Below are 25,353 nucleotides of genomic sequence, written 5' to 3'. Positions count from 1 at the left end.
TGATTTTTTATAAAAATGGCTGCTAAGAAACTTTGTATTAAATTGAAATGGTTCAGTATTATTTAGCAGGTACATTTTTAGTTGCCGGCAAAGGCTACCAACACCAGTCAAATCGACGATTCCCTTATATATTTGTCTTAAATCAATTGTTACTGTATAGTTATGTATATAAATTTAAGCGAAAATCTGGTTCGAGTTAAGAGCTAAGATAAACAGTATTTCTCACTTTCGGTATGACATTGAATATATTCGTTTATGGCATATTTGTCGGCGTTTTATATTTTTAAGTGAGTGAATACAACAGCAAACAGTATGCTGAGTGTGAGCCTGCATCGCTGCTGTTATTTATATCAAATCTTGTAGATTGTTTCGCGACATGAATTTATGGTTGTGGCAGCAAAAGAAACACACAAAATTGCAGCTTTGCTTTCCACTTACACACACACACTAATTCTTAAAAAATGTGGACATGGTAAATACAGATACTTTTGCGTATAGCATGAATAAATGTGACTGCAAGCAACGTAACTGATAGTAATGCAGCTAGCTTCGTGTTTATTGATATTCTTTATTGCAAATACTGTTAAATTAAGACATTGTGTTAATACACCTGAAGTTGGACTTCGTCGCCATGAACGTGATATGAAACTTGATCCGAATCAAAGAGGACTTTATATAGATTATGGCTATAGTGAAAGTCCAATCGGTAGTTTACCACCACAAGTATGTAAAGTTTTTACATTTACCAACTTGCATGTTAACAATACTACCATTAAATTTCAACTTCCTTGACTAAATAATATAGCTAGCTATAGATGTCATGTCCTAATTATTTAATTCTTTTTATTCGTTTCATAAATCTCCTGTGATCGTACACTGGAAGCACAACAATAATTTACGATTTTTAAATTTTAATAAGATCAAGGGGATATTTTATAGCAACATTTCTAGAAAAGTCAATTTTGTTCACAAACACTATGTGAATCAATGCAACGAAGGTAATCTTCTTCTTTTTAAAATGCTACTCATAAGCAAAACATGTTAATCACATGCTCCATGGTATTTTATAGACATATTTAATTCTATATAATATATAACACTTTAGGGAATATTTGAATCACCTCAACCAAATCAACCACCTGCACGTCGAACCTACGAGAAGAAACATAGAAGCATGGTACGGAGAAAGAAAAGACATGGAATGAGAAGGTTGACAGCAGGTTTTCGAGGAGATAGCGATGATGATGACGAGGACGAAGACGAGGACGACGATTATAATGATAATGACGATGAGGATGATGATGAGGGTGAGGATGAATACAAAGCAGGGAAAAGGGCCTACATGTTGCAGATGCGTAGAATGCAGATGGAACGTGCAATGGAGCGAAATGCGTTAGGTAATGAAGTAATGAGAACAAAAGCTCTGGCTAATTCTCATATCACCAGTCTTCAGATGCATAACATGATTTTAAAAAATGAACTGCAACAATACACAGCTGCCAAACAAATGGTAGACCACATGGACAATGAGAATGAACCAAGGATTAAATCAGAATTTCAAAATATGATTGATCGAGATGAGTTACACCGCGTTGCTTTAGCAAATTCACATGAGCAAAATATCAATGTTGATACCTCGATGCTAAATCACGATAGGTCAATTCTCGCGTCTAAAGCTCAAGAATTGAGCATTGCTTCACATCAAAACGATATAAATCAAGAAATTACAAATAAATTGGATGAACTTTACCAAACACCAAATCACCAAAGTTTTCAAGGTTATGAACAAATTCAACCAAACTCGTACAGTGAAAATATCCATGGGCCACAGTTTTCTTCCAACACAGCAAGCCAAATGTCAACTCTTGGATCAGTCTTAAACAATCAGATCCCTACGAATAATATACAAAATAGGCAACAAAGCGGGGTAATGTATCCACCTGTGATACCATACCATAATGATCCCAACTCAATGGAAGGAACACAACGAAACATCTTAGGACAACCAAGTTACATAGATAACAGTGGTTTACATTTGCAGGCTCAGTTAGGTTTACTGGAAAACAGTGCTTCAAAAGCTCAAAATCTATATAACATTTTTTACAAGAATGACCAAAGTGTGGTTGGAAATACTTTAGAAGGACATCAATTAAACAACATAGATTTTGATTACCCTCCACAAGAACCGCTTAACAATGGTGGCATGGACACCTTAGCTCTCGCAAACTCAGACGTAAGTCCGTCGTTTAGACATAAAATACACCATCGAAAAGCAAAAACGCACAAAAAAAAGATGTTTAGCCTTGATAAAGTGTTAAAATCTATATCTCCACCAAGTAAGCCAAACTTGTTTATTGAACCCAATGAAGTAAAAACGCGAAATAATGCTAACAAAATGTCAGAGCTACCTATAGCTATACAGAATAAAACTAACATAGATCTTTCCAACAAAACACATCCTTTAACAAATGCAATCAAGAAAATTGATGATTTGGTAGATACCTTAGTAACTATGGATACCAAACAACGGTCTCTTCAGGCCGATGCGAAGCAAGACAAGGAAAAAGATTCGAAAGACATTCAGCGAGTAACTGCAAATACATTCGATCTGCTGGACACGTTAATGACTATCAATCCACACAAAAAATCTAAGGGAAACCTTCATAATCTTACTGGTGAAAATAGTTATCCCTCAGTTGTCATTAATAATTCCAGCATAAACATTAACCCATTACCGCAGAACAAGGAGAAAAATGCGAATAAAAAACATGAAGCTGAGACCAGAACTAAAGAAAACGGTGAAAATATGGAAAGCTTAACTCCAAATGAAGGTAGTGGCCTAGAAAAAGCTACAGGTGATTTGATTAAAAGCTCAGAAGATGCATATACTCCAAATCTAAACAATGATTCTCAGCTTAATAACCATACGGGGGATCTGTCAAACAAACCAATTTTGAGCATATCCACACAGTTAGGTCCCACAAATAAAAACTTAAAAGTTCTTACCCAAATTTACGATAAGGACTTGGAAAACACAAAACTGGAAACAAAAGATAAAAATGCCCAACCAGAAACGAAAAACGAATTTCCAAAACATGATGAAGTAGAGACAACATCGGAAACGCTTCTTAAAAAACAAGAATCAGTAAGAAAAAAAGCGGTCCAAGCTTACATGATGCGAGAAAAAATAAAACAAAATTTTAAAAATTATAAAGACCTTGTTTCGGAAGTCAAAAAAGAAAGTAAGTCAATAGGAGAGATTGAACCACAATCGAAATTCGTTTCAAACTATTTAGAAAACGAGCCTGTTATTGGTAGTAAGAAATCCTACAAGACACAGAAAAAATTGAAACCGAATCAGAACACGTGGGTTTTGAACGTTGATCAGGAAGATGAACACAGAAAATAATTTATTTATTTATTTGTTTATTTTCTAGTTCTGTTTCCCATAGCGTACGTAATTGTTTTTATATTGTAAATATAGATACTAAATATGCCTTCAAACGTTCTTTGATACTATTTTAATACTTGATATGTCTTCCGATGTTTTCAAAAATTTTGATTTTTTTCCACCCGCGCAGTCTCTATCCAAATGTTACTACAAACAAACAACGAAATGTTATTATTGTTATTGTTACCATGCCAACATTTTTATTCATTAAACTGAGTAAAAAATTCAACCAGGAATCCTGACTAATTAACCGATCATAAGTCATTTACTTAGCGGCTGCATGACATAAAGGCTTTAAAAGAAATTGACAATTATTTTTTAGGTTTGTCTGAACGCTGCAGGGCTCCAATTTTCGTGGGAAAATGTCTACTTAATTCTTTCTATAAATTATACCTAGCAGGAGATTGACGTCATCATGAACAGTTTGTTGAAAAACAAGAATATTTGAACATCAAGAAAACAATCATTAGAGAATGTAACAAAATGAAAAAAACTTTTCCACTCTATCTGATTTTAAATAAAAGGAATGGCAGGTAGTTTTTGCATAAGAGCTATCATTGTTTTTTTAACGATTTTAATTATTCTTGCAACTCTCTGCCGCTGACCAGTGCTTCGTAAAATCATAAACTCAACATTGTTTCAAACAATTACTTTCTATTTCACAAAAAATCAACAGCTTACAAATAACAAAGAAATCAAAAAATTTAAATAATTACCTTTTTTCTTCTACATCTTCTTTTCTGTAGTTGTTTATTTTGTCTTCTTACAACATTTAGCTGGCGCTTTGCTTTATGATCGTTATATTGAATGCTAGATCAGCAATAGGCATGATTAGACCTCTCATTGTGCTTGTCTTACACAGATCACCATGTGTTTTAGTGGGTATGCTTAATTTATAATTTATCAAAGGCGTGGTTCCATCTGATCATTTACGTATTTTAGCAAGTTATATGAGCATTTCATACCTAAAGTTGGGTTATTTTTCACTTATATTTCGCGCACCTTACTGCTTTGAGATGCATTATGACCTGTGGCACACGTGAACGCACTGATCTTCAAACATACACAATTCTTGCTGCGTTAAAAAAAACAAAGTTCTGTTGTTACCGCAATGCTTCCAGAACACGCCCCTTTTAACTAAACGCCCGCTTTATTACACGCACGCCCTTTTCAATAATTTCCGCCATAAATCCCCTTTCATCGCGAAGGCATTTCGAAAAAAAGCTCAAAAAGAATCAAATTATTAGAAAGATTTTTTAGTCTTACCAACAAAAACACAAATATACGGATGCCGATGATTTTAAAACACGCTCTTTCAGATGAATAGTCCGAAGAACCATTGGTCAATTCAATAAAATATTGCGGCTTAGCTTTAACAGTTAATGATACTCAAGATGAATTGATCATGTGTGAAAGATAAAAGCCTTTTCTTTGAAATCAAATGTTTAAATATTGGAAGAAAATTTTGACAAAGCTGCATCAGTTTGTATTATAATTAACTACCACAATATTGATAATGATATAGATATCACGAGAAAAATATTTGTTCCATTATATTAACATGAAAAAGAAAAAAGTAAGAACTGATTAACGCCCCTTTTCTTAAACGCCCCCTTAAATAGTCGCCTTTCCCCTAAAATCATATAACTTAAAAACAACCCGGGCGTTTATTTTAAATATAGCCACATATAAATTTAAAAGACCATCAGGATAACTTAACCCAAACAAAAAATAATTTTAAATTTTTTTGCCTCCTCTGAACAGCTGATCTGGGTCATATCTATAAACAAGCGTCATTGTTTGCTGGGTATTAGAAACTATGGAGGTGAATCTAGGATAGAAATATTGTCCACTAGACAAAGGGGGAATGCCAATAACTTATTTGTCAAAGTTGTCATCTGATATGAGGGTGGGGTTTATGGTAATGTTAAACCAAATGTTAGCTACTTCTTTATTAAAAATGTATAATGTGATCATTCTACAGGAAGTTGAGGAAAGAAAGCGGAAGTGATGATTTCCTAGCCTGTTCATTGAAAGAAATTTGTATGCTGAATGATCGCATGTAAAGCTTTCCTTTCATGTTTTCCTTAACGTTTTTAAGTTGTATTCTGTAATAAAAAAGAGACTTAAACACATCTAACAAGATTGTATCCCGTCTAGCGGTTTAAAATAGACATAAGTCACAGACGACACCCTTTTTTACACATTGCTAAATCATGACAGTTGTGTAGCAGATTATATGAATATTTTTATTCGCCTTAGTCTTATTATCACAAGTGGGTTTCATAAATTACCCTTGACCTCTAACCAGGTATACTGTTTTAGGGTATATGATTGAGTGCTGAATTTTTGTAGAATAGCTACACGCTAAAATCTTTTTTGTTTTTTTAGCTACTTCATAAAAGTACTAAAGCAACGTATTTTTTTAAGACATTCTACAACTGGTTAAAAAATTTCATCACTAAAGGACAAGCAATTAAGGGTATATAGTTTGGACTTTGTATCCTAAGATATATAAGAAATATCCTTATAAATTATGTTGGATGCTTTAGGATATAGTTCTATGTAGCCCAGATTGTTCTCAACTGTTCCAAACTATGGCCAACAGAATTAATTTCTAGACTTAGAAAATGTTAACCATTAGGACCATGCATTTGGGGAATTTGGAGTGTTACTCTCATAGTGATAAAGGATTACCACGAAGCTTGACATCAATTTTTCTTAGCACTTCGGAAGAAAGTCGGGATAAAATTAATTTGAATGACGTCATCCGCTCCAAAATGAAGGTTTCAAGTATATTTTATATATCATATATACACATATTAATGTGTAAAATTACTTGACAGAAGCTTGAAAAAGCTGAAATAAGACTTTGTGACTGTAAAAATTGATATTTAAAGAATTTTTGTTGGATTTTTTTTCACACCTGTTTACCGTTGACAGCAGACATGACGTCATACTAAATATGTTTACTATCCTGAAGCTGGCTGAAAATGATAACACGTCACCTAAACTCAATCCCTAACACGTCACCTAAACTCAATCCCTAAAACGGTATTTTTTAGAAGTTTTGCAAAAAAAATTGGGAGGGGAGGGTTTAAAATTATAATGTGAAACAAGAAGAATGAACTAGACGACAAGCGAAAATCTGAAGATCCGTAGAACCTCCGCAGACTAGTTTATTATGCAAAAACAAAGTAAAAACTTACTAATGGTTTAAATTATGGTTTGAATATACTAGCTTAATTATTACCAAGTTATTTTTAAATATTTTTTAATCGACTTCGTATTTTGGATTTATTTTCTGCAAGAAAAGCTGTCTACTGTATATATTATCAGCTACTCTTAAAACTTCTCATTTTTTTAAACGGTTTAGTTTACATATTACTATTCATAAATCTTCAATACACCTGCGCCAGTTATTATCATACGCATGAAATAAAGGATGAAAAATAAACATTTTATTTCAGAATTCTGAATAAGCTTTTCATTTCCTCTTCATTTCATTTCTGTTTTAAGAATTAGTTCCTGTTGGCGCTTTTTTTATAAAAAAAATAAGACTTCTTCTACCATTAGGAATCCAGTATGCAAAAATTACTTAATACTTATAATACGTGTCATTATAGGTTGAATCATCGGCGCATCTATAAAAACGCATTATCGCAAGAATTTCATTAATTTATGATTTTTTGACTGTCTTGACGACAGGAGATTCAGCGGTTTGGCATTTATGGACAACAAGGTCAATGGAAGCCACCACTGAAAAATATTTTTTTACGTGCTTAGTGTAAATACAATTGATACGTCAAACATGATTCTTTTATTAATGAATTTTTATTTGACAATAAAAATTGTTTAACTAAAACCTTTTTTTTCAACATTTTTAAGATTTGTTGGTTGTGGGTGAAAATGGTTGCTTGCTTGCTTGTCCTCTTTTTCTGCATTATTTTGACGTGTTTCGGTAAGACTTTCAACTACTGACAATTTTTGTTGGTTTAATCTTCTTTTCATTTTTTAGACTAAAACACTTATCTAGTAATTAAGCACTGCTTTAGATCTTATAGAAGTCTGGAATTTGTAGAATATTGGGTATCAAAAGTAACTTTGTGGTCTTAAATATCGAGATTACCGGGAACTAGTGCGCAGTGTTGCTTGAACCTTAACGATACAGTAACCCCTTTTTCAAACACACTCAGTATATCTGAAATATCTCCTAATGACAACATAATTATTTTTCTGACAATATTTTTTGAGTTAAATTAATTTTCTATACGATGTTGTATTTTTATTAAATATAAAAAAAAAATCCAAGGAGGAAAACGCACTATTTCACGCGTAAAAAAAATTAAAATGTGTAAAGACGATAAAAAAATATTATTTTTACTTTGTTTTACCCTACTTCATGATTTACTTTTGTAATTTTTATTTTGAGAATTATTATAAATCATTTTACGGAATAAGATTTACGAAATAAATTAAATGTTGCCCCTTATCCCCAAAACAATATATTAACACTGGTACAGGATATCCAAAAACGATGAACCTAATTAAATAAGTTTTGAGGATATTAAAATCGAGTTTTGCTCATGGAAACGAAATGTGTGAGAGCAAATCCCTGATTTAAATCCACAAATAAACACAAAATAATATCTAGATTTGCTCCGGGATTATAATCAACCAGACAGTATAAATCCAGTGTGGCCACATACCACCCTCTTAAGCAAAAAGTGAATTAATCAGCCTTTTCTGGGTGAGTGAGACCATTCTTGCTCAAAACGTTAAAGAAAAAAGGAATTCCTGATAAAAATTACGTGAGCAAAGAACAATGGAAGTAACCATTCAAAAACCGCGACCAGTTTTCTGATAGCAGAAAATGTGTTTGCGACCCAGCACAAATTTTCCCACCTCAGCTATTTCGATTTCCTGTCCGTAAGAAAAGTCATGCTGTTTATGGCTAATAAATAAATATAAACAGGTAAGAAAAAGATTGTGACCGAAAATGTTCAACATTTTTGCTTCGATTTTTTTTCTTGCGTCATTGGATGACTTACAACTTACAAAAACATGACTGTGCATTATTCTTATCTTTCTATTTAGCTTTAACATCGGTCATTATTCGTGAACTGACGTCAAAACAGTCCGACTTTGTTTATCCAAATTTATTCCCGATCTTTTCAAAAGTAACATTTAAATGTGCTGCAAGAAGTACTCCCCTTCCAACGTTCAAATGGTATAAAGATGGTAAAGCGATGAATTTCACTGTCAACTCTCGTTTAAAGTTGACAGAAGGCGATTTAACTATTTACGACTTGGATTGGACAGATGCAGGTGTATACCAATGTGAGGCTACAAATGAATATGGTCATGAGTATAGCGATGACATTGTTTTCAATGGTAAATAAAAACAGTATTGAGTTTTAGACACATTAAGGATTTAAAATTTCGGCACATTTTTGAGAAGCTTATCAGATTTTCTAGAATTTCAGCAGAAAAATATTTCGAGAAATACGAAGAATATATATGTTACGGAGGTTGTGATAAAGTTATACATACTAACCGGTGATTATGTGAAATAACAATAGTCCTAACCCTGACCCTTATATCGCACGGTGAATATGCATAATTTCCAATTGATCATATTTTCCGTAACATAAATATTCTTTAAAAAAGTTTAATTAAAACTTTAGGAACCGCTATAACGAATGGATTTCGCTCTGGTCTTCTTGATTTTTGATGGCCTTTTTCGCCGAAATCTTTTGTTCTTAATGCAACCTGTTGTATTTGTATACAAATTCTTCAGATATGAAAATATTTCACTACTAAGTAAACCTTCAACCAATTTATTCTTTGATTTCCTTATATATTTTTATTTTCTTTTAGTGGCCAGTGTTTTTTTTTCGCCTTACAGAAAAAATGATGCGGCAATTTTCATTGATGGTTATATCGGTGAAGCAATTCAAATTGACTGCCCGAACACAATATTCATGAATATCAAGTATTATAATTGGGGATTTTATAATGATACGAAACCATCATTGTCGCAGCTGAATGCTGGAGTTCAGGTTTTTCCAAACGGAACTCTTTTTATTGGCAATCTAACACAGAATAATATCAAAACTATAAATGCTAACAATGGCATCCATTGTATGTTGTATGCGAAAAACAGATGGTCTTTTTCAAATGCTTTTAAATTTATTCCAAGAGAAGGTAAATTCTACAGATCTTTAGTACCTAACCAGTTAAGATGGATATCTGAAAGTATTTAGAGAGCGCAAATTATTCTCTTTACATAATTAATTCCATTTTATAGAGAGATTATCAGACCTTCCTGTAAGTTTTAAGAAAGGCATATCTGGTTCCAAAGAAGTTGCAGAAGGCGAAATCATCAAACTTGTCTGTTCAGCAACTGGAAGGTATTTCTATCTTGTGCTTTTGTTGTTGTTGTTATTGTTGTCTGTTGTTGTTGTTGTTGTTGTTATTGTTGTTGTTGTTCTTGTTTACTGATGTTTAGACCTACACCCAATATCACTTGGTATCATAATGATGAAAAAGTAGAAAACATACTGCCATTCAATTTATCAAACAATAATGAGAATCTAAAAATTACAGTTACAATGGATTCAAGTGGAAATTATACATGTAAGGCGACGAATACCATCCAAGGCAACGTAACATCTGTGGAATCTTATATGGTTCTTATTGTAAAAGGTAAGACAATTCTTTTTGGAACAATTAAAGATTGATATAACCAGATAATCTACAGTACCAGTGAATTCAGATAAACCTAGTAGTCTTGTAGTGATCCACAGAAGGAAAATTGCAGATATAATGCAAGATGGATAGGGTGGATTTCGTTGGAACATGCTTTCACCGCCAACGATTTCAAGTGGGAAAATAACTCACCATTTTTCCTTTATTTTTATGGTCAATTCATGGTTGAATTTTGTTAGGACTATTTGGATTAGCTGCAATAACATTCTATGACTTAAGATCAATTTGGGAAAACACTAATTGCTGTAGGATCTTTGAGATCTTTTATTGAACCTGGAAAATAAATAGCAAAATATGTAAAAATGACAATGTACCCAGGAGCAAAAAACATAAGATGGGACTCCCACTTAAGCATATTCTATAGGAGGGACGTTGGTAAACTTGCTGCGGTGGTTAAAAGAGAACAATATTATAAAAATCGCTATAACTTTTTGCTAAAAAAATTTCCATTGAAATATGAAAAGATGCTTAAAGTGATTAATAATTACTTAGGAGTGCCAGCTATCCAGGTGCTGATTTTAGCAGGAAATTTAAGTGATGAAAGGAAATAGAAAAGACAATTAAAAATTATTTACAAGACATATTAAACTTGCTTGCCTAATTTTTTTAGGTCTGACAACTCCATCAAACGTCAAAACAAAAGGTGCAGAGGTAATTCCTTCCATGGCAGATAATACTACAACAAGATGTAACAGGACATTATTCAATGGAGCAGAAAAATATTATTACGATTTGGTTCTCGTGATGACTGTTGCTGTTCTTATCATCCATAATATTATGTAGATTATTTGCTTTCGCGGTTTTTGTTTTTTTTTTAAGCAGATTTTTAGGAATATAAAATCTTGTTCAAAGCGTCAAGGTAAAGGAAGCGCCAGTATTGTAGCACAAAACCTTTTAAATGTAAAGTTAGGGTTCATCGTAGATCTTTGCATCAAAATGCATAGGAAGGTAAGTAAAATATTTATTTTTTTTCATAAATTGCATTTGAAAAACTGAGCAGGGTTATCGCACAGTTACGTTTTAACGCATTTAAGCTGAATTTTGTCCTAAACATTCTATTTAAATATTTAAGGGAAAGTCGTTCTTAATGTTCGCTGTTGTTTTTTCAAAGAGCTTAACTGATTTGGCATTTCTGAAGTAGTCAAGTTTAGATTCGGTGTTTCTTATATTTCCTAGAATTGATTATAAGTATTTCTACTACTTTTTATTTCCTGACTATGTTATTGTAATATCATAATTTTTTTTTAAAACATACATCATGTAGTTCGATTTGTAATTTTCTAATAATATTTGCCTTTATATTTGATATAGAGTTGGACAAAAAATATCTAACATGTGTTGTTCCTATTTAAGCAGGGACTTGGCCGGCTTTTATTTGGCAAAAAGTGGTAACAATATTGTGTTATGTTGTGCATTTAGGCTCATACGACAAAACATTTTTTTGCTTTAATCGCGATAATGAAGCACTCGATAGCTACTTAGCAACAAACAAGTACATGCCTCCTCAATAACTAACATGAAAAATTAACGGGGTGAAATAATTTTGCATCATCATTTGGAAAAAAGTATTATTATTATTATTATTACTATACCTATTAACAGATCGATGCGTAAGAGTTAGATTCAGCAAGCTGTTTGGTAGTTTATGAAGTACATTTTTCAATAGCTTACCTGGTTTCGCTTACCTGGTTTAATCAAACTCTTTATTATATAATACGTACTTTGTGATATAAACCCCCGTTCAATTGTTTGAGTAAATAAAAGTCACAACCACTGTTTCGCTTTGTGTGTTTTGCAACCCAGAGTCGCATATATCTGACATATAGTAAACTTCTATGCAGAAAAAAAAAATGTTTTCAAATTCGACAATCACTTGGCTCTTCGCCTTTCTTTAGACAATATTTACTACGCCGCAAGAAAATATTCCAAAAACTATTCTGAGTGGCGAGTACCTTTCGTTCGTCTTACAGGTGTCTTCTATAGAAAGGTTGACTGCATATTGTTGCATTAAGAAATAAAGGTTTTCAAATTTGTTCTTTTAAAATATCTTGATATGCGTTCTCTGTTAGTAAGTGTGTTCTACAAGTAACACAAATCATGGCAAAAAAACAGTATTTTATTGGAGTTATCTGCTAAGAATCTTACAGTGCTTCATTTTATCACCTAGCTACTAATGAAAGACAAATTGCAAATGTAAATTAACCATTGCAGTATAAAGAAGTTTGATATTTCGGATAACATAACTAAAAGACAGTACATCCTCCGATCTGCTACTAGTGCTTTGACGTTTTCAGAAATTCAATGCAGCGCCGGTTACGTGTTTTTATCTACGACCATCCGGAATTAATTACTTTTTGACTAAATTAACTGTACGAAAGCATCATGTCTTTTGTATGCAAGAACATGGAGCTGATGTTACTATCCCGACTGCAGTTAGTGTAGCTAGCTAAAGCAGAGAAGCTACACAACAATTAAAAAAATGTTCATGTAATTATCTTCTGCAGATAACTTTTATTATAAAATCCTCTGAAAAGTTTATAAAATATTCTTTTACTTCACCGACATGGACAATTTAAGAAAACTTAAATGGCAAAAAAACCTGAGAAGAAAAATATTGTTAGGTTTTACGTTGCAGGACAACATAAAAGCTAAAAAATGAGATTTTGTTTGTAAATATTGAAAAATGCTGTGTTAAGGAATTTGAGGCAACGCCGAGCCTGAACTGAGAATGTATCAGTTTGATGAGCAATTTTTGCACATGTGTGGTATAACTTTTTCATATTCTCACTAGTGTTTCAAGCCCTTTTCAATGAAAACAACAACATTTCTCTTTCCGTGTTTCCTAACGTGCATTGTTTCACTCGTACAAGTAGATTTCAAAACTTTCTCACAGTTCCGTTGCACTGTCGACTAGTATATGAATTCATAGTATTTGGCAATTGCGCAATATTTCCTTTATCTTTCTTTTGAAAACGTATCACATTATCAGCTAATTTTATAGTCCATTGGGTTGATAATAATTTCGTCCAAATTGTTGAGTTTCTCACAAATTGTTTTGTGAAAAAACTGTTTAACATTTCTTAATTGTAACTATATTTGACTGCATTCAAATAAATATTAGAGGTGGGACAAATGTAGCAGGACAACTTGAAAGTGTCAACAGAAGCGTTCTTGAGGTGAATTAACTTATTTAAAATCTATCAAATATTATATTTAATGACGTCACACATGTCAGTAAATCGATATTGTCAAGTAAAACATATCAGCTACACTCTATAGGGTGTGAATTAGTGTTATATAGAACAAATGTCATATATTATCTTACCTCTTTCAAAATTCGTTTTTAAGACTTGATAAGATAAACATTTGCGGTAAACTGTCTTAAATGTGAGAAATAAAACATTAAGCAAGCTAGGTCTCCCGAAGGTTTTAAACGATTATTATTTTAAATGCTCAAATTTGAAAAGATCAAGATATTTGCAATTGAGGCATTTGTTAAGATATGCAATACAGTGTGAGAGAATACATCAAATATATGGTTTGAAAACAGGTATACTTTGACTTTATATTTCGATTATTGGATCTTTGTAGCTGAAATTTCAAGAATTTTGCTGAAAACTGAAGGTCAGATTTTAAGACACTAATATAAAATATTTATTTAAGTTAGGGATGAGGGAATATACACACATAATTTATGTTTTTCCTCATTTTGTTTTTATATCTGGAATGACTCAAGAAGAAAGGAAAGCCGATATATAAACTTTCGTAAATAACCAGGTTTAATCAATTTGCATAAAAACATTTTTTTTTTCAGTTGAAAAAAACTGTCCTTCGAGGATGGAACAATCATACTAGGCTCACAGTGAATTGGTAAAAACAAGTCTTTTGAACACAAAAATCGTCTGCCTGTTTGCCTGTCTGTTACGGAAACACGAAATGCGATATATAAAGGATCCCCTAGATTTTTTCACGGGCTGACGACTAGTCTTTGTTATAATATCAGAATACGTCTGTCTGTCACGCAAAAAAGGGGCTTTCTTAATCTTGCTGCGAAATCATCGAAAAACGAGGCATGATTTATTCCATTTTTTATATATCTTAGTATTCCATTTGTTTTTCATTCAATAATTAAAAAGAATATGTATGGTTAACATTATTTCAAACATAAAAAAACGTTATCAAAAACGAAAAACAAGAATCGTTAAATTAGAAAAATCGTACGCTTTGTGACACGTTCTGTTGTGGAGTGCAACAAAGTTCTACGGATGACTGCGTGCTTGGTGGATGATCTTATGTAATGGTTGCCATTTTGAAGGTTTGTAGGTCGTTTTTGAAACCAAAATTTTTAAAACCTTTGAATTGTGCTTTTTTATATATTTGGGATTATAAGATAAAAATATTGTTATGCTTTCTATCCAAACAACCGAATTTTAAGAGTTTGGTTACAAAAGTAGATTCCGAGATAGCTTAGTTATTGCTATTCTTATGAATTTTTTTATTCATTTTGATATATATGAGCTCTTTATTCTAGCAAAAATTATTTATTTTTATGTTTGGGTTGTGGCTACCTAGCTAGCGGCTTATATACATCTGACTAAAAAAGTGAAATAGTCATAATAGTCATAATAATTCTTATGCTAAATCCTTTTATTACTGTCATGAAAAGTTATTCTACAAAATATAATTGCTGAATGATTGTTTTAAGGACAGGATAACAACAGGCAGTTTCTTGTGCTTTTCATTTAAGCCGAAGTTGCAATAAAGTTTTTTGGAAAAGGGTATTACGCCTACAGATATGCAACATGGTTATCCTGTACTCAGCCCAGTGTTAACGATGGCCTGGCTGTTTCCGGTGTTTCTATTTAACCAAAGTTGCGATAACGTTTTTTGTAAAAGGGTATTACACCTATATGGATGTGCGACATCTTTTACCTTTACTAAGCGCTCAGTCCAGAGTAACATTCATAACATTTTTGTAATTGTTGGGTTGTAAACTTTTTATGTCAGCTAAAGTTATAGAAAAGTTATTTTTTGAAAAAATATATTACACTTGATATACTATAATGTTGTGTGCGCTTCACTTGATTTACGACCTACTCAACACCTGTACTAAAAAGCTTCACCTGAATATGTGGAAAAGTTTACGGTTCTTATTAATCGTTTCATCGGGTGTTAAACGCCGGATAACACAGGTATCCCGGCTTGTTTGATATTATTATTATCATTACTATTCTTTATTTTTTAAACTTTTTTTACCATCACGTGAATTGGCATGATTCTTTCGAAATCCAACTGAAAAAGAAATATACACTGTTATAGTCATACCACCTTTTTTGTGTGTGTCCCTGCAGCGAAATCCATAATGATCGGAAAAATTCAGGAAAACGAGAGTTTTTCTAACATGATCCGTAGTCACTCATTTTTTACGCAAACCTTTGTGCATTTTTGAAATCAAAATACAAAATCGCGCAGGGATCAGTTCAGCTATTGGGAGGCTGCGATATAATATTTTTATTTAATCAACAGTCCTGCTAAACCATTTTCGGATGACGTGGTTGCAGTCCGAGGGGCGTGTCTGCAGGCACTTCTGTAAAATAACAAAGATGATTTCATTTTGTGCAATGCAGTTGAGCTTTGGAGTTCTTACATTTATTCCTAAATATTTTACTTTCTGTCTTCTTTTTTAAGTTGAGTTTTATGTCTTTTGAGTAAAAATCGCATCACAATTTTTGTAACATGTATAAAGGCTAAACTAACTAGTAAATTTTAAGATTGTGACACAAATGTACATGGTGAGGAACAGCATAGCCATCTAGCCGGTTAATTCTCTTTTTTCTTAAGTGGACATGTAGTTAGGTAGCTACGCCTTGGCCTATATTATAAACCCAGGTGAAAGTTTAAAGTTTATTTAATACGACAGGTACTGTGCGCATGTCTTGGAATTCTGCAATACTTTTACGGAGGGGTAAAAAGCCGTTTCTGCATTTCAACTTTCACAACAGAAAATGTCTGGTGACTGTTTTTGTCAGGATGGTGTTATGATGTGTGAATCATGTGGGTTTTATTTTAGCCGCTGTTGAGGGAAAGTCTTATTAAATGAATCCTTTAAATTCACTAGATGTGCTAACTAAAGAATACATGAATTAAGCGCTTTAGCCATTTATGCGAGACCGTTCACCTGAACTTAAGCGCTAAACGTTACATTCAAGTAACTTAGCTAGTTTTTGTAATAATAGTAGCATTCTGTTTGTGTGTTCAAAATGGTTTCGCTTTTGGTCACTTTAAGCTGACAGGTCAAATTGCTTGATTCTTTTGTAGGTTAACATGTAGTAGCATCATATCTCTTTTCAAAAATTAACTCAATAGCTTGTGATATGATGTAACGTTATATATAATACATAGAATAAATACAATCTTTTTTATCTAGTAGTGATTTGTAAAGGCAGTTAGCTGTGCACGCGAAACTCTGTCATCTGGCCATCTGGTTATATGAAGATTGCAGCGAATTTATTCACGCATAATGCAGTAAGTTTATTCGTTCGTTCTTCCATAAAATGAAGATTTATGAGAAAAGTAAAAACAAGATAACATTTCAAATTCGTGAAGTTTTATTAATTTTAAATGCACATTTCTTTAAACAGATATTTATTTTAAACATATAACCTGCAGCTCTCGTTGAGATGTTCAAACTGATTTTTTGGTTAGTAGAATCCAAGTTTGAATAGTACAGTCAAGCCTCTCTGCATAGCAGAAAGTTGAAGAACAAATAAAAAGTGTAGGTTTGAGACAGATGTCAGCTCAGATGCTAGAGAATGTTCAAAAATCTTTTTACCAAGCATAATGGACACAAAATTGACTAAAAATTACAATTACTTATAATAAATTGTTCTTTTTCTCCATGGCTTTCATTTCGTAGAATTCAAAGTACATGATTACCACAGTGTTTGTGAGCCGTGCAACAGGTGTCTGTTCTAAATATCAGCCTTCTGCAGCAGGTGTCTGCTATTTTAAAGTTTTCCAATCTAGTTTAGGCCGTGAATTGATAAGTTCTAGGAAAACTGTCCGATCTAGTTGGGTGTCGCAAATAGGGTGTCCACTCAGGACAAAACTGACAGTATCTTTCAACCGTTTTATTTTTTCTAATGAAAATTAACTTGTAAGCAGGGTCAGGCTCGATATAAATAAAGATTGAAAAAAGAAAAAACAACAAATGATGTTTGGATAGAAATTAACGAGAATGTAACTTTACTATCTTTTTTATTTTCTGTGGTTTCATACACGTGTCAAAGTCAAAAGCTCTCTCGTCATTCAACTCTCACGCCATCCTCATTTTGATCAAACTTGACGCATTCGTAATTGCAGACCTTATAATTGTTTTAAGTATAAAAACATGGATTCATTATGCAAAAGTTTTGTGAGATGGATTACTTCGCGTCCGAAGGCCTAAAATTTTCTTAGTAAATTCCTGGAATGAAAAGTTTTTTTGATTCTTTTATATTTTTTATTAATATTTGTAAACACAGGCTATGTGAAGCTTAGAATGTTCTTAACTTGTTCTTAATATTCTTTCTTTAAAAGGGAAAGGTTTAACATCTTTTATATAAGAACAAAGTATATAAGAACACATGGCTTCAAGTCATCGGGACATGTTAAGAACGTTCAAGGCTTTATCTACAGCAAGAAATAATCCTTTAACATAAATGACAAAATAAGAAGAACGTTAAGAACATTTTAGGAACATTTTGAGGCTTTAAATTGAAATATTTGAAGGCTTGTAAAAAATAACATAAAATGTAAAAACAGACCAATATAGACTATACTTCTTGTATCATGAAACTGCTAATTTATAAAAATAAAAAAACTCCGGTTTAATATTCAACTTAGCGCTTTTTACAGTAAAATAAACTGTGATCGGCAAAATATGCACATATCAGTGACATTAAAAGTGTGTTATAACTAGAAAGAAAAGAGAACAAGTCACTACTTCGAGAACCACATTATAATCGCACCTATAATAACAGTAAAAACTCTCATCCAAGTACATTTTATTGCTTTAACACACAAGCAAGAATGCACGAAATAAAGATGCAGGAAATATGTACGGCGGCTCTCCCATGGAATTTTCTACGGGCTAATGGCTAGCTAATATTGAAACAAATCTTGATAGAATACATCTAGATAGCTAGTTACCTAACTTGGTCTAAGTCAAAGATTTATACCAAGGGGTTGTTAGCCGGTGAAAAAATCCACCACAGACAAGTTGATAGAAATATATCGCATTTGCTATTTCGTGTCCGTAAACGAATTTTTTTTGCGCACAGACAGACGGGTATTAATATAAAAGACTAGTCATTCTTAATATATCGCATTTCGTGTTTCTGTAGCACGACGATTTACTTTCGCACCAACAGACATAATACTCCTGTTATTAATAATTTTTTATCACATTTTATCGACACTTGAGGTGCACCCAAGAACAATAATTTTCAATGTTTAGAAAACTACTAAATATTTTATTCTTGTTCAAAATATAAGTGTATTTCAGTGTGTTTTTTAGTGGTTTAATTTACATTAGTTTGAAATATTTCACTTGTACATGCAAAGCTAATCAAATTGTTCTTTTGTTGTTTTCACATAAAGGTCGCTGGGTAACAAATTAAGTTCGTCTAATTTGTGCCCCCTACAAAGTTAATTAATCTTATTAGGTTTAACTATTGACGCAAACTGACCACTATCAGTACATTTTTGTTTTCATATATTTTGTTCCACACGCGATATTTCCTCTTAAGGATAATTTTTTGTGGTGAACCTCGATCTGAGGATTTGTTCTTCGTTTTCACAAGAAGCAAGCGTGGTCAAATCCGACTTACTCAACTGTTTCAATTTTATTGAACACAAATCCTTTTATGTGGATTTGAAATAAGAGAGGATCCTTAACAAGCTTGATGTAACTTACTTTATATGAGAGCAGTTAACTTAAATCTCTTCAATCTACACCGAAAATTACGACATCAAACAAGTACGAAGTAATCACAACACAATCTCAATGTTTCTTGGACGAATAAATTCCACTTTATCTGGTGTTAAAAATTGACTGCAGGAGGGCTGTCCTACATTGAAATTAACAATCAGTCACGTGATCTAATTAGACGTACCAACTCACCAAATACAATATAAAAACATTATTTTTTTGTTTTAACTTTAACTTAAAAATAATATCAGTTATCAACAAAAAAAGATTTTTGAACGACTGTTAAACGACTGAGTAAAAATCAATCGATTTAAGCCTGTAAAATATTTATTGCATTTTTTTCTGCCAATATAAGCGGGTTAAGCCCACTACAATAACGCTTGATACACAAAGAAGACCGAAGCGAACTTTCGAATATTGGATAAACATAAAACATAATTTTGGTTTCTAACACAAATCAACTAGTTGCTAATAGGCGATATGTTCAAAGAATTGTTGTTTTTAAACCATGGAAAGGATAGCGAACAGTTTACTCATTGTTTTACATTTTAAAGTCTACATTTATAGACACATGCGTGGTTTAGGTGAGTAGTCTGAGTACTAATTGTAATGCTATATAGCTAGAACAAAAAATTGCAATGTCAGCATTAGCTGAAGTAGCATTGCATTTTTGTTATTATTCTTTTGTTGTTTTTTTTGTCATAACTTTTTGTTATTTGCCAAACATGGTATAACCTTGTCTTATTTGGATGCATTGTATTATCGAAAGGTTTGCCATCAGGGCACATAATAACTTAAGAACAGTGCATTGAAATACGTAGCATAAATAAAATTGTCGTCAGTCTTAAGTAAAATGCTGAAAAGGTAGGTGTGACGTCATCGATTTTTTGTTTGTGGTAGAGATATCTTCAAATAAATTCTCCTGTTTTAGTGTTGTTGATAGTAGCAGAGCCGCATGATAACAATGTCATTATATAAATTTCACTCTATGTTAAACCATAACCTTTCTTTCACCGACATGACGGACGTGCCGGACGTCAATATAATTTTTCCGGAAGCATAACGTTATCACATTCGAACTTGTGCGGCGAGGTAAGGTTAAATTGCGGTTAGAGCAACGCTTTATAAGGCTGATATTGCATGGCGATAATGCGCTGTTGCAATTTCGATATACCTTGTGGTACGTATAAATATATGCGCAGTGCGTCAATTTTATTTTGTTCAGTTCATTTAAAAAAGTTGTAGAGGTTGTTAAAACTTTTTTTTCTAACCGCGAACCAAAGTGATAGAAAGGCGTAATCCCAGTCTCTGTGAACGAGACTGTGCATTTTTGTTTCTTGGGGTATAGCAATAAGATGTGGTCACAGTGTAACTAAAAGGAAGCTGGAACGTGTAAAATACGAAGCTGCGAAATGATAACAGCTTTATTAATATTTTATTCGTTTCATATACCATTCAATATTAATCAATGGAGAAAAAGATCAATTGATAAAATTATGACACATAACATTGTTCTTTTTTTCTGATTTCTAGAAAAAATTTATTTGATGGGACATCAGATACTGCAATAACTCGCAGGAACTTCATAAAGTTGACGCAGATGCAACCGGACGTTTCTTTGTCACAGAAAAAGTTGAAGTTAAGGGGGTTTTACTTGGAAAAGTTCATTGGTAAGCTTATTAAAATATTTACTCCGCATAATGTGAAATAGAAAAATCATTTGCATTCAATTTTTTTTCGGTTTTCTACTGAAAGGAAAGTTACTGCTTTTCAAAGAAATTATTTTTTTTCCGTCTTTGGTCCTTACACGTGCATTCTCGGACAGAGAAATGACCTCTCGCTGAGATGAATTTAAACTGTGTATTCCGTATCTTTAAGTTGTGAAGTAATTTATTTCCGCAGTAACTGTCACTCATAAATAATGTCTGCCTTAATTACTTCAATCGTTTTTTATATAAAAACACAGCACGTCTCCTCAGAATGGGTTTTAGTTTTATAAAGTGCGCGTGTCAAGTCTTGCTGAGAAATGGTTTGCTTAACAAAACATAAACTTCCAACTGCTTTTTCGGAAGTTCATTGTGTCGGTAATATATTAGTTAAAAGATATACTGCATAACTTCACATAGTTTTCCATTCTAGCAATGATCATTCTGATGATGATTATATAATTATTTTTCTTTTTTTAGGTAAAGGAGCTTTTTCCAATGTCTACGCGTGTCGAAGGAATTTCTCTCGGAAAAAGTATGCAGCCAAGATAGTGGAATTTAATGGCGACAATAAATTGAAATGGGAAACAGAAAATGAAATCGAGGTTGGTATGTTTATAACAGATGACGTCGTGTTCATTAGCTGTTGACCTTTGTCGGACATTTCTTGTAACGTCACGGAATCATCGTTTGTAACATTTGTCGGAAATATTATTTGTACCGACATCATAATTGCTTCTGGAGCCATTTCCAGAAATTAACTGTTAATAATTATACAATCTTTTGAACGGAAATGTAATCTTTTTGTAGGTTTTACAGCGGCTTAGCCATTGGAGCGTAGTACGTTTGCATGGCGCGCTGAGGGATAATGAACGTACTATTCTTATCCTGGAGTATATCGATGGACCGATGTTCTTAGATGGTATCATCTCATGGCCTCACTTTTGTGAAAATGACGTCAAAATTGTCATGAAACAACTTCTGTCCGTTTTGGAGTTTTGTCATGAGAAGAGAATTGTACACCGGGTGCGTATATCATTAGTACTTTATAATAACAGCTATACTCTCTGGGTTCAAATTGGAAGCTTTATTTCGGATCATCCACAAAGTGATTTGCATTACATGCTTTTTTTTCTTTAGAATATGCTTTATAATAATATCAGGATGGACTTTTACAATATGTCAATAAGAGAAATAAAAATAATAACCAATCTGGTCAAGTTTTGATATTTCTATAATAAGGATATGCGAAATATCGATGTGAGATATACGTACGTCGTTCGGTTCGCAAATAAGCACTCTTAGTTACTCAACCTCTTTTTTAAAAATCATTTATTATGCTATTCATGTATCTTTTGTAGGACTTGTGTCCAGAAAATATTATGTGGGCTGATGTACCGAGCGCATCAAAACAGCACGCGTCCCCGTTATTAAAACTAATTGACTTCAACTTGGCAAGAAATATTCCAGGTAAAAAAAAATAATGTGTAATTTTGTTATGTTAAATTCTTATTTGCCATTTATATTTTGCTGTTTGATTTAGAACATTCAACCTGCTTGCGGGCTGATCCGTTAGGGAATCCATCATATATGGCACCCGAATGTCTTCAAGATACGCCCACCATTTCGTTTGGTACAGACGTGTGGGCGGCGGGCGTTATTATGTATACACTCCTTGTATGTGCTCTTTTGTATTTTCTTCATTGCTACTCATAGCATATGTTTCTTTTTCGCTCCTTTCATCGAGCTGAAAAGGCTTGATAAGAACTCTGGTAATGAGGTTAGTATTGTAAGGTTTTTGCTATCCACGGTCTACTGTAGCATTACAATAACGCAATCTATCTCTGGTGGTATATGACATCATTAAAGTAAGGCCGTGGAAAGTTCTAATTAAGTTAAATTACGTCTTTTAGGCTGGATACCCTCCTTTCTGGAATGACAATTACAATCATCTGCTTCAGAATATCAGCGAGGCAAATTTTGTTACTCCAGATGATCTTTGGAACCACGTGACATATGAAGGAAAAAATATGATTGGCAAAATAGTAAGCAAAAGTTTTCGCAGCATATTTTGTGTGTATTTAATTACTTTAAGCAGTGTTTTGTTTTGTCAGGTAATGAATTGCCATTATTAAGAAGAACTAATACATATCTGTCAAATTAGACATATATTTAAAGACGGGTTTATCAGTTCATAATGTAGAATAATTACGCTAAATCTCACTAATGACAAATCTCCTTCCGTTATATATCATTGCAACAACATTAAAAGTGTTTGTAGACCCAATCATGTTTTTAATGCTTATTTTTTTACGTCTGGAAAGGAAAGAAGAATTTTTATTTATTAAAAAATAAATGTTCTATCACTCTACCGTATCTGCACCTAACACTAGGTGTTATTAACGGTCGAGCTATCATAAACAAACAAAAAATAAAATAAAAAAAATTATTTTTTAGCTTTGCAAAGATACTCTTCAACGTCCAAGTACAAGAGAGCTGCTCTCTTCCAAGTGGTTTCAAAACACTCTTCGCGATGAGTCAACAGAATGGACTGGTCATACGCGCCTTATCGTATTCCTAAATCATCTTGCTGAAAAAAGAAAGAAGTAAGTGAGTGTAATAAATGAGACAAGCCTTTTACATTTGTTTTAATATATTGAATTTCGTACTTGTTTGTTTTTGTTTATTTGTTTTTTATTTTCCTTCATTTTGTTCCCATTTTTGTAGAAAAAATCATCGAACATATAAGTTGACTTATACTGAAAGAAAAGCATTTGTTCCTGCTGCTTCCATGATATCACAACCACTTCAGTTTGATGTAAATAATAACAAAGAATGCAGGACAAATAGCAATAACAAAAACAGTATTAACAGCGATGGAAACAACAACAACAACAACAACAACAACAATAACAACAAAAACAACAACAAACATATAAAAGTTATGCTTGATGAAATCAAATCCAATACAAAAATGAATTGTCATTGGTAAATGAAGAAAGCAAATTATGAATTAAAAAAAAATTCTAATCAAGTTTTCCAATATTAAAAAAAAAAAGAAAAGACAGATGTATTTACAAGAATAACAATTTCCTAATCGGCTTGGTATACCTTTTTATCTAATTGGCTCTTCATAGCTATTTTTTCCTAATTAACTTAAAGCTTCAATCGATTGCTCGTTTCTGTTTTTAATCTGTAATGAATGTAATCCGGAATACACCGCCTAACAAAGTAATTGGTTTTTTAGTGTGTTTGTTTATTTTTAAGAGGAACAATTATATAGTTCGATATGTAAATATATGGCGTTTGTAAATATTTATGTATTTAATGTATTTTATATATTTTTTGTATATTTGAAACTAAACTCGGATAATGGTGTTCTTACTTTTAATAAAAAAACACATTCAACTTGTTAAAGCTACTACACACTTTTTAGAGTGGCTGTAATACCTTGGGATAAGAAAATCTCTTTCTTTACTCCAAGCTGATAACAGACCAGTAATTTGAAGTTTATAAAATTTAGCTAAGTCAGCTTCTTTGTCCGAAGAAATCTTTCTAGAAAAAATAAAAATATAAAAATAGCGAGATTTTCGAGTTACCAATAGCTTAGGTATTTATGTAGAATAAAAGGAAATATTAGTTCGCAAATCAGATTTTAAATCCTGTTTGAAAAATATATCTGCACTTTTTGAAAAAGAAGATAAGGAAGTTAACAAATGTCACAAATTATAAAACATTTACTCCAAGTTGCTTATCAAAAATACGTGTGACTTCTTGAAAGTTGAGATATGAAGACTTAAAGTCGGCCCTTGGCAAATGATACTTGCCTTGTCCTAAAATTTAATGACATTTTAGCCAATTTAGAGTCAGTTTCAAATATTGCCTGGCCAGTAAGTCCCAAACATGGTAGGACCATCTACGTCACTTAATACGAAAAACGTATATGAATTTTAACCTTGTCTACCCAACTAAGAGTCTGTGGCTTCGCAAAGAGGTTGAAATAAATCTTTAGTCCCCGAATAAAATATAATCAACTTGACTAAATTTTACCATACTATCTTAATTTACCCCTTTTTACATCTCAGGAATACAACCCATTCTTTACAATACTTTACATCCTTTAACATCGTGCATTAAAGAACATTTCACGTAAAATTAGGTGCTCTTCTGCTTAAATGATTTCACAACAACACTACTTAAGCAAAAATCTTTAATTGAGAAGCTTGCTTTAAATTTTCGGATAATTCATTTTCTATCAACACCAAAATTTTTATTGAGCCGTGTTTTAGGAAAACCATAGTTTAGTCGGGGAAGGAAATTTCAAAAGTTAGCATTTTTAGATTGCCAGGCAACGCACTGATATTCACCACAATAGGTTAAACCACAGATTCAACATTCAATCAAAATCATGATCCGTCTACCTATACGCCTATCTGCACGCCTTCCAAAGCGTT

The 25,353-nt window shown here is 32.5% G+C and overlaps 2 protein-coding genes across 6 annotated transcripts; both read left to right on the top strand.

Moving 5' to 3' along the window:
* Positions 1-215: 215 nt before the first annotated feature.
* LOC130653618 (uncharacterized protein DDB_G0283697-like) lies at positions 216-3,525 on the top strand. Its single transcript, XM_057456141.1, has 2 exons — positions 216-723; positions 1,106-3,525. Exons 1-2 carry the CDS (start codon positions 538-540, stop codon positions 3,407-3,409), a joined length of 2,490 nt encoding a protein of 829 aa, XP_057312124.1. The 5' UTR covers positions 216-537; the 3' UTR covers positions 3,410-3,525.
* A 9,757-nt stretch (positions 3,526-13,282) lies between these two features.
* LOC130655184 (probable myosin light chain kinase DDB_G0292624) lies at positions 13,283-24,276 on the top strand. 5 transcript variants are annotated; one of them, XM_057457906.1, is made up of 10 exons: positions 13,283-13,772; positions 16,653-16,747; positions 20,727-20,863; positions 21,380-21,504; positions 21,710-21,925; positions 22,261-22,369; positions 22,443-22,576; positions 22,813-22,944; positions 23,357-23,505; positions 23,627-24,276. In XM_057457906.1, exons 2-10 carry the CDS (start codon positions 16,743-16,745, stop codon positions 23,889-23,891), a joined length of 1,272 nt encoding a protein of 423 aa, XP_057313889.1. In that variant the 5' UTR covers positions 13,283-13,772; positions 16,653-16,742; the 3' UTR covers positions 23,892-24,276. The 5 variants fall into 5 exon arrangements, with proteins under 5 accessions (XP_057313889.1, XP_057313888.1, XP_057313891.1 ...); XM_057457905.1 differs by having other exon boundaries at positions 16,650-16,747; XM_057457908.1 differs by lacking the exon at positions 16,653-16,747 and having other exon boundaries at positions 13,284-13,772.
* Positions 24,277-25,353: the final 1,077 nt, after the last annotated feature.

Source organism: Hydractinia symbiolongicarpus, chromosome 8, assembly GCF_029227915.1.
Source record: "Hydractinia symbiolongicarpus strain clone_291-10 chromosome 8, HSymV2.1, whole genome shotgun sequence".
In the NCBI taxonomy this organism is placed as follows: domain Eukaryota; kingdom Metazoa; phylum Cnidaria; class Hydrozoa; order Anthoathecata; family Hydractiniidae; genus Hydractinia; species Hydractinia symbiolongicarpus.
The sequence above is the reverse complement of the archived record's forward strand: the minus strand, read 5'-3'. Positions and strand labels throughout refer to the sequence as shown.